The sequence below is a fragment of the Salvia miltiorrhiza genome, chromosome 8 (genome assembly GCF_028751815.1).
Source record: "Salvia miltiorrhiza cultivar Shanhuang (shh) chromosome 8, IMPLAD_Smil_shh, whole genome shotgun sequence".
NCBI lineage: Eukaryota > Viridiplantae > Streptophyta > Magnoliopsida > Lamiales > Lamiaceae > Salvia > Salvia miltiorrhiza.
This window is the reverse complement of record NC_080394.1, coordinates 30,809,823-30,818,114: the sequence shown is the minus strand read 5'-3', so window position 1 is coordinate 30,818,114 and position 8,292 is coordinate 30,809,823. Positions and strand designations below refer to the sequence as shown.

The window sequence follows — 8,292 nt, the reverse complement described above, 5'->3', positions numbered from 1 at the left end:
CCTCAACTTCACCGCTGTTGGAGTCTTTCCGACGACAACAACCAACTAGAAGAATAACCATAAGAAGAACAACAACTCTAGCTCCAACCCCTCCTCTGATGGCTGCTCTGTGATATTTTTAGGGCCGTTTATTTGAAGGATCGGATTTTGGGCAAGGGAGAGGGATTTGATTTGGGCCACCAAGATTGCCTCTAGTGTCATTAATCTTGAAAATCTCCCATTAGTTCAAGATAGCGTGGTAGTACTAATCTTGAAAATCTCCAATGTTTCAAGCATAATCATAGAATTAAACCACTATGGCAAATATGATTATAGGGATATGATTGCAAAGTATGTGATAAACTCAATCTCATAGCCAACACACACACATTTTTACCAAATCAAGCTTGGGTTCGTTGTTCCCAAATCTGGTGACATTCGGCAAGGAAATTCCGAATCTCAATCGCGGTGCCGCTACTTGTGATGGATGCATTTTTACCAAATTTTGCATTGATCGCATTGCCGCTACTGCCGAGAAGATGCAGCCCAAGTATGTAAGCCCAATAAAATGGGCCCATATGCCCATTAACGCAGGCCCAATAATAATAATGCAGAATGTCCACTATAAATTTCTCCCTCTCTGCAAACCCTATTTTTTCACTCTTAGTTGTTTTCCCGTATCCAGCCCCCGGGAAAATGGCCGCCGCCGCCGCCCGCCCCCTCGTCACCGTGCAGTCCCTGGAGAACGATATGGCCACCGACGGAGGAGCCGCAGCCAACTGCCTGCCTCTTCCTGACGTAATGAAAGCCGCTATCCGCCCCGACATCGTCACGTTCGTGCACGGCCAGATCTCCAACAACGCCCGGCAGCCTTACGCCGTCTCCAAACGCGCCGGCCACCAGACCTCTGCCGAGTCCTGGGGTACCGGCCGTGCAGTCTCCCGTATCCCCCGTGTACCCGGCGGTGGTATTTGACATTCCTCTCGTGATTTGATCAGTATATATACCAGTGTATTTGACATTCCTCTCGTGATTAAAATGTATATTCGTCTTACCTTTTCACTAGCATCCAAGCAATGTCTAATCCTTAGTCTGCATTTCCCCCCTTGATCCTAACAGGAGGAAGCAGCCGCAATCAAGAGCGCTAGCAAGGGATGGTATAAGACAATGATCTCTGATAGCGACTACACTGAATTTGAAAACTTCACAAAATGGTTGGGCGTATCTCAGTGAGGGGTTTTTGAGCTTACATTTTTTCCTTTCATGTTTTTTTGAAGCTTAAATGGAGAGTTTTTGTTTAGACTTTTACTTGGAATAATTTCATGTTGCCTTCACACACTCTGGTTGTTTTGAGTTGGATGTTTTTGTCATTCGCGAATGAGGTTTCAGTGCAAATCCTACTTAGTCAGAGAATTAATCCTTAATTTTGGGTAATCCTAATTTTTAGTTTCAAAAATTTTCGGAACAACCCTACTTATGCCTTTTTCTTTATATATCTTTACGTCGCATATCTAACATTTTCCAATCACAATAACTCGTATGCGGCAATAATTAGGTTAAACAAGTATTGATTAATTTGCCCCTTGAAAAATCATTAATTAATTAGAGATTTAATTAACTTTAAATTAGAGTTATAAGTTTTCAATAAAGACTAATAAATCTCCACTTCATCCATTTAAATTTAATCATTCTAGATTAGAACATATTAATCACAATCAGATTTGACCGAAAAATATAGCAAAATAATAATAATAGTAATTAAATAATTTTAATATCAATTTTAAAATTGATGTATAGAATGAGAGCTTTTTTTAAATTGAGTAATTTATATATTGACTCAAAAAATACACAAGCACGTTTATGTCATTTGTTTGCTGCATTCTTTTCCTCTCTTATCTATTGCAAGAAAAACAATTAAAATTTACGTATCTGGGGAACGCATGTGTTGATGGGGAAAATAGATTAGTGGAAACTTTGTTTTTGTGCCACACGCATGATACAATCTTTAAGGTAAGTCAGTAATGCGCCGTAAAATAATTTTATAAATTAAATATATTTTTAATTATATAAAAATTATCAAATCAACATATAGGAAGAGAAGACGATCAATAGTATTGTAAAGAATAAAGATATTAGCGTAGCGTCTAGTGAAAGTAAAAAATTATGGAGATAGTGATAGATATGAAAAGAAGAGAATCAACTCATTCTATGAACATTTAATGTTGAGTTTGGACGTCTTTATTTGAAAATTTTAATTCGTTCATGGGCAAGACGTTTGATTTTGTTATAGACTTGTTTGTTTTTGGTAATAAAGCATTTAACAGGCTGAGTAACAAAATTCACATATATAAATGTGGTAGATCATTTTTCCTTTTCTTCCTCATGCAGGGTGGGGGTGTGTGCTGTTGTCTGCTCGCAGATGCTTATAGCCAGGGCTTGGTATTTTGATTTGCACCAATTGATGGAGAATTACTTTGCATCACATTTACATTTTTTTCAATTTTGGCGCCGCAGCAGCTGTAGTGCTGTGTCATTCCAAGTTTCCCATGTGAGATTGTAATTCAGTTCTTGCACAGAGGTGAATGCTGCACTTTGTGTTTTTTCATCTAAATCTGCAATCAACTATGCTTGGTGTTCACTGGGTAAACAAACTCATGTATCTATGAATCATGTTTTTCTTCGAATAGCAATCTCTTCAACTGACGATGCTTCTGGATTACTATTTCCAATTTATAATATCATTGGCACAAGCTATGTATAAATTTGCCCATAATTTCTCCTCATCTGGTTCTGGTATAGGTTGTCACTAATTTCCTTTTTAATTCGATCTATCGTATCAACCAAGTGTATAAAACAACATAATTCAATGCTCAAGTCTCAAAAAAATGACATGTAGAAGACCATTAGCCCCAACTTTTTTCCTCTCAACCCAATTAATGAGAAATTTGATCGCACGAGATATGGAGTTCGAAGATGAGTCAGACTATATGTTCCAGTTACGTTTTTAGATAAGCTGTTATATGAATCTGCACACGCACAAAATTTAGGATTGAATCATCGTTTTATGTTTAATTTATTTTGGTCACTTTATGACAAGATAATGCATAACTTTGTTTGAAATGATGTTGTTTCTTTCTGTATAACCCTGGGGTTCAATTCTGGTTTGCAAATCAAAATCCAAAAATCACATCAAACTACACTCGTCATCAAGTAGAAGCTATGTCATGTAGGCAATTAATTACACACATTAATCATTTTGGGAGATGATTTCTTGTCGGAGTTATTAGTAACATCGACTTCAATTACAATGAATTCGGTATCCCAATTTTTTTTTGCAATGAATCCGCAGCCAGTTGGATATCGGGCAAAAATATTGATCGAATGTGCGCTTGGCTATTTATAGTCTTCAAGTTCCACAACATAACTGTGTATCCTATTCCTGCTATACAAATGAAAACAGAGAACCGTTCTCAGCCAAGCATCATTTTGATGAATGTATATAGCATTTGGATTTCGATGCTGGAGAGAGCAAAAAATTTATTTTTTTTCTATTTTCTTCGAATGCAGTTAATTTCACGATTAATATGGTAACTTTACACGTCAGTGTATATTAGTGTTCTCATTTTTTATTTTAAACTAGCATTTGCACTCGTGCAGAGCACGAAAAATATTTTTATATTTTATTATATATAAAATTAATTATCATTTGATTATTATATAAAAATTCTAAATATAATTAAAAATACTATAATTTAAGATAAATATATTTTAGTTTAATATAAAAATAATAAAGAATAATTCTTATTAATAAAAAATGAGATTGTGAAAAAAGAAAACAATATAAGTTGAAAGATAATTGAAAAAAATACTGGATTTTTTCAAAAATAAGAGGAGAAAGGAGAGAGAATTTTCTTAAGTTTTAATCTTTAAATAAATATAATTTTTATATTTTAAATCCAATATCTACATAACATATATCAAATTAAAGCTCTTGTCATGATTTTTAATTTGATATGCATATCAAATATTTTATAATTAGTCGAATTTCACAATTTTAAAAAAGAAATAAAATAGAAAAATAAGAAGTTAAAAAAAAAGATGTATAGCTTATAAATAAACTTTCAATTTTATTTTAACTACAAAATTGCCACTCGATTTCCTTTTTAATACTCCCTCCGTCCCATGAAGCATGACCATTTCTTTTCGGCACGAGAATTAAGAAATTGGTATTTTGTGTGTTAAGTGTGGTAGGTGAAAAAGTGAAAAGATGAATGAAGGGTAAAAATTTTGTCATTTTTAGAAACATGTCAAATTTCATAGGACAAACTGAAAAGGAAATTGGGTCATGCTTCGTGGTATGAAGGGAATATAGTATGGGGATATAGATTGTGGTTTTAAGGATAATCAACCCCCTACATCCTGATTGAATATTGAGTATTAGAGACAGGAGAAAGTTTGATTCTTTTTGTTCTCCCAAAGATAACGGCATATATTTGAATGTGGTTGATTTGTGTCTTGAGCGGAGGAAGCCATATCCTTATAACGGGACCCACTTGCTAATGCATTGGCTGACAATATTTGATTGACCAACTCTCAAATAGCTACGACGCGCTACGACGCGCTGCCTCATTTTCCTGCTCTTTCTCATCTCCATGCTTTTTGCAATTATATATATATATCGCACATTGATCATAACTGCAAAATATGTCTAGTATTCTCTCTAGCTGCTTCATAAATTAAATTTATTATCTTGTGTGTTGAATTAAATTCAAGTAGCAAAATGGGAGTGAATGTCCCTCGTAGAAGGGGGCAGGTTAAAGTCCAGGTATTCCATCACATTCTGGAGATGTTAAGAGAAGCAGCTTCAAAAATACGCCACACATGCACCAAGATGATCATGTGATCACTCATCATACACCAATCAATTTTTTTTTTATTTTTATTACTAATAAGCTCAAGAGCTATGCTTATAATTAAAGTTCTGCCTTGAGTAGTCAATAATTTTCAGCTTTCTTATGTACACACATTTTGCAATGAAAGCAATTTTGAGATCCTCTATCAAACAATTTATTGTGTCCAATAGTGTTTCGTAATTAATTTTACTAATTTATAATTATTTGTTAGAAAACTAAAAAAAATATATAATTAATGTTTATCGTTAAAATTTGAAATTTTAAAAATTATACCTCAACTTTAGATTAATTAACTCTAAGAATTAATTATTCATGCAAAAAAAATTAAATACATAATTACATTTCAATTAAATTAGTAATGCTAGTTAATTAACTTAAAATTATATTAAGATATATTAAATTAAAATTTAAAAAATTAATAAGTAGAACACAGAAAATATGACAGAAGATCTATGTGAAATTAACCCATGACTCTGAGTTTGGTGGCTTGAAAAATCAATAAGACAGGAAAGAGTTCCATTCCATCGCCACGCGGCTTTTCAATTAATGGGACAATTACAGTGTATGTTTTTATCAGGATAATGATTTGAGATACGGTAGTGCTTGGACTTTATTTTGTGACAATTAAGAGGATGTCTAACTCAGTTTTAAGTTTTTTAAAATAATTATAAAGTGTTTAACTTTTAATCAATTTACACTTTCTCCGTAATTTTCGTGCCGAAAAGTTTTGAACTTGTGACGGAGGGAGTATAAGATTCTGCAAAGTATTTGTGTTTGGCAAAATAAATGTTTAAATACTTATAAGCTATAAGAATAAGCTTAAAAAACTTATTTACTATAATTTACTTTTTCATAATCTTATATGCAATAATTATTTAACATGAAATGTTAAACTATGATTTGTCATTTTCATTATATACCCTTTAAAGTTTTTCTTTTTAGTAAGGATTTTTTTATTTCTAGTTCAAAGTTCTTTCTCTAGCTTATAAACTCAATTATCCTAACATTATAACATCTTATAAATTGTTGAAATATGTTTTTAGAGCGTCCACATTGGTGAGGCTCATCGCTTGGCTCGAGTCGGCCTTGGTGATGAGCCTCCCGATGCAGATGGAGGGAGCTCGAGTTGTGGGGTGATGACATGAGCTTGATGGCTCATGAGAGCGAAAAGTACTAAGACGCGTATTGCACGTACACTAAATAAAAATAAAAAATAAATTTTTTTGAAAAAGTGTTCCAACGGCAAAAACCGACTAGTCACCCATTTCTTTATTTTTTCCCCCCTTTTTTCATCTATAAATAATACCACTCCCCTACATCATTTCTACATCATTTTCTCTCCAATTCACCTTCATTTCTCATTTCATATCTCATTTTACCACATATATAGCAAAATGACTTCATTTTACTCTTCATCTTCATCTTCATCTTCATCATCTTCTTCTTCTTCTTCTTCTTCTTCTTCTTCTTCTTCTTCTTCTTCTTCTTCTTCTTCTTCTTCTTCTTCTTCTTCTTCTTCGTTCGATGGAGAAATCAAGAGAATAACGAAGATGGTTGTCAATATGAAAAAGGTTATCACATAAAATTTGATCAACTAAGCACCCAAAATGTTTTTCGATGTTTTGGACGGAACGAAGTCATCGGTGATATTTAAAGCAAACTGCAACTATTATCAGATGTGTTACTACATGTGTGACGACATCTACCCTAGGCCAACATTTTTCAAGAGCCCACAAATGGTGAGAAACGAGAAAGAGGTGAGATTCAAGAAGATGTAGGAGACGGCCCGAAGGATGTTGAATGAGCTTTCAGAGTGCTTCATGCTCAGTGGGGAGCCATCAGAGGTCTGGCCCGTCCTTGGTTTATAAAGCATCTCAGAGAGATCATGATGGCATGTATCATCATGCACAACATGATTGTAGAGCATGAAAGAGAATGTGTTGTGAACTGGAGACATGGCGACCTAGCAAATGGGGCGTCTAGCAGTAGCTCCGCCGATGCTCGTCAATCACTCCCGCTTTGTTTCAAAGGCTATTTGGCGAGAGATTTAAATCTTAGAGATAGACAGATGGTCACAACACATCAAAATAATTTGATAGAGCACATTTCGGTATGATTTGGACCACTAGGGTCGGAATAGTTATTTCTATGTTTATTTAAAATTTATGTGCGATTTTTTATAATTGATATATTTTTCTTATTTATGTTGCTAATGTAATTTCATGGTATTTTAATTATTATAATTTTGAAATTTAAATTAAATCAGAATTTAAAAATTCAAAATTAATTCATATAAGTTAACACGATGTGCCAAATTAATGTAGTAATTGACTCATAAATAGACTCGGAACATGAATGAGTCAATTAAAGGCTCAACCAATATTGATACTCTTAAAATTTATAATTTATAAGTTCTTTAAAATAAATTTACCCAAACATCCCAAGTTTTGTAAGTTGCTAATTGTTTATGCCTATTAGAATAGGGTGCTTAATTAAGTTGATTGGATTAATTATTGTAACTTGCTAATATAAGCTCGACTTGCACTACTGAGAGCATCCGCAGCGGGTGGGTGCGATGGCCGGATCAAACCCGGCCTATCGCACCCACCACCATTGCCGCACCCGGGTGTGAAGGAGGGGAGGCGATGCTTCGCACTCGTGAATAGTGGGAGCGATGGAGGGGGCGTGTAAAACACGCGCCCCTTTTCGGCCGGAAAAAAAAAAAAAGAAAATTAAAAACTAGCCGTTTTCGACCGTTTTTTTTTTCCATTGCAGATTTTTCTTTTTTTTTTTTAATTTCTATACCCCCTCTATATATACATATACAACCTCATTCTCTTCTTCATCATCTATCATTCATCCATTCCCCTCATCTTCTAAATTATTTCAACAAATAGCAATGGAAGGCGATTGGAGCAACTATTGGCGTGAACATCCTCAAAATCCATCCCCCGGCGAATCAAATGCTTCCAGGCAAGGATTCTCGCCGTTCACGCAAGAATCGAATGCCTTTCAAGCGGCGGGCACCAATTTGAACCCCCGTTTTGCCGCCGTTGCCGAGCCCGAGCCCGACGTGGAGGAGATTGCTTCTATGCCGGCGGCATCCAAACGTAGCAACTATTATCCGACAGAAACGGTGCTAATTTGCCGTTTGTATTGCGAGCACACCCACGACTCTGTGGTGGGTGTCGATCAAAAAGGGGCGAAGTTTTGGGGCTCCCTCTGCGCCGAGTACAACGCTAAAAGGCCCGAAGGATCTATTTCACGCGACGTCACGCAAATCAAATCTCACTTTCAACGGGTGTCGAAGGATACGAAGAGGTTTGAGGCCATGCACAAAAAATGCCATGATCAATGGAAATCAGGCATGAGTGATATTCAAATCCTGGAGCAAGCAGAG

At 35.1% G+C, this 8,292-nt stretch overlaps 1 protein-coding gene across 2 annotated transcripts; it reads left to right on the top strand.

Annotated features, from left to right (window-relative positions):
- Window positions 1-348: 348 nt before the first annotated feature.
- Window positions 349-1,403, top strand: LOC130997680 (60S ribosomal protein L4-like). 2 transcript variants are annotated; one of them, XR_009093145.1, is made up of 2 exons: window positions 349-990; window positions 1,099-1,403. XR_009093145.1 is itself a non-coding variant. In XM_057923092.1 (2 exons), exons 1-2 carry the CDS (start codon window positions 676-678, stop codon window positions 1,125-1,127), a joined length of 300 nt encoding a protein of 99 aa, XP_057779075.1. In that variant the 5' UTR covers window positions 602-675; the 3' UTR covers window positions 1,128-1,403. The 2 variants fall into 2 exon arrangements, 1 of the variants encoding a protein (XP_057779075.1); XM_057923092.1 differs by having other exon boundaries at window positions 602-946.
- Window positions 1,404-8,292: the final 6,889 nt, after the last annotated feature.

Bases quoted from the DNA above. Each gene is read 5' to 3' on its own strand.
- LOC130997680 (XM_057923092.1), top strand. From the start codon at position 676: ATGGCCGCCGCCGCCGCCCGCCCCCTCGTCACCGTGCAGTCCCTGGAG. The intron at 947-1,098 runs GTATTTGACATT...TGATCCTAACAG, and splicing joins CCCCCGTGTACCCGGCGGTG to GAGGAAGCAGCCGCAATCAA.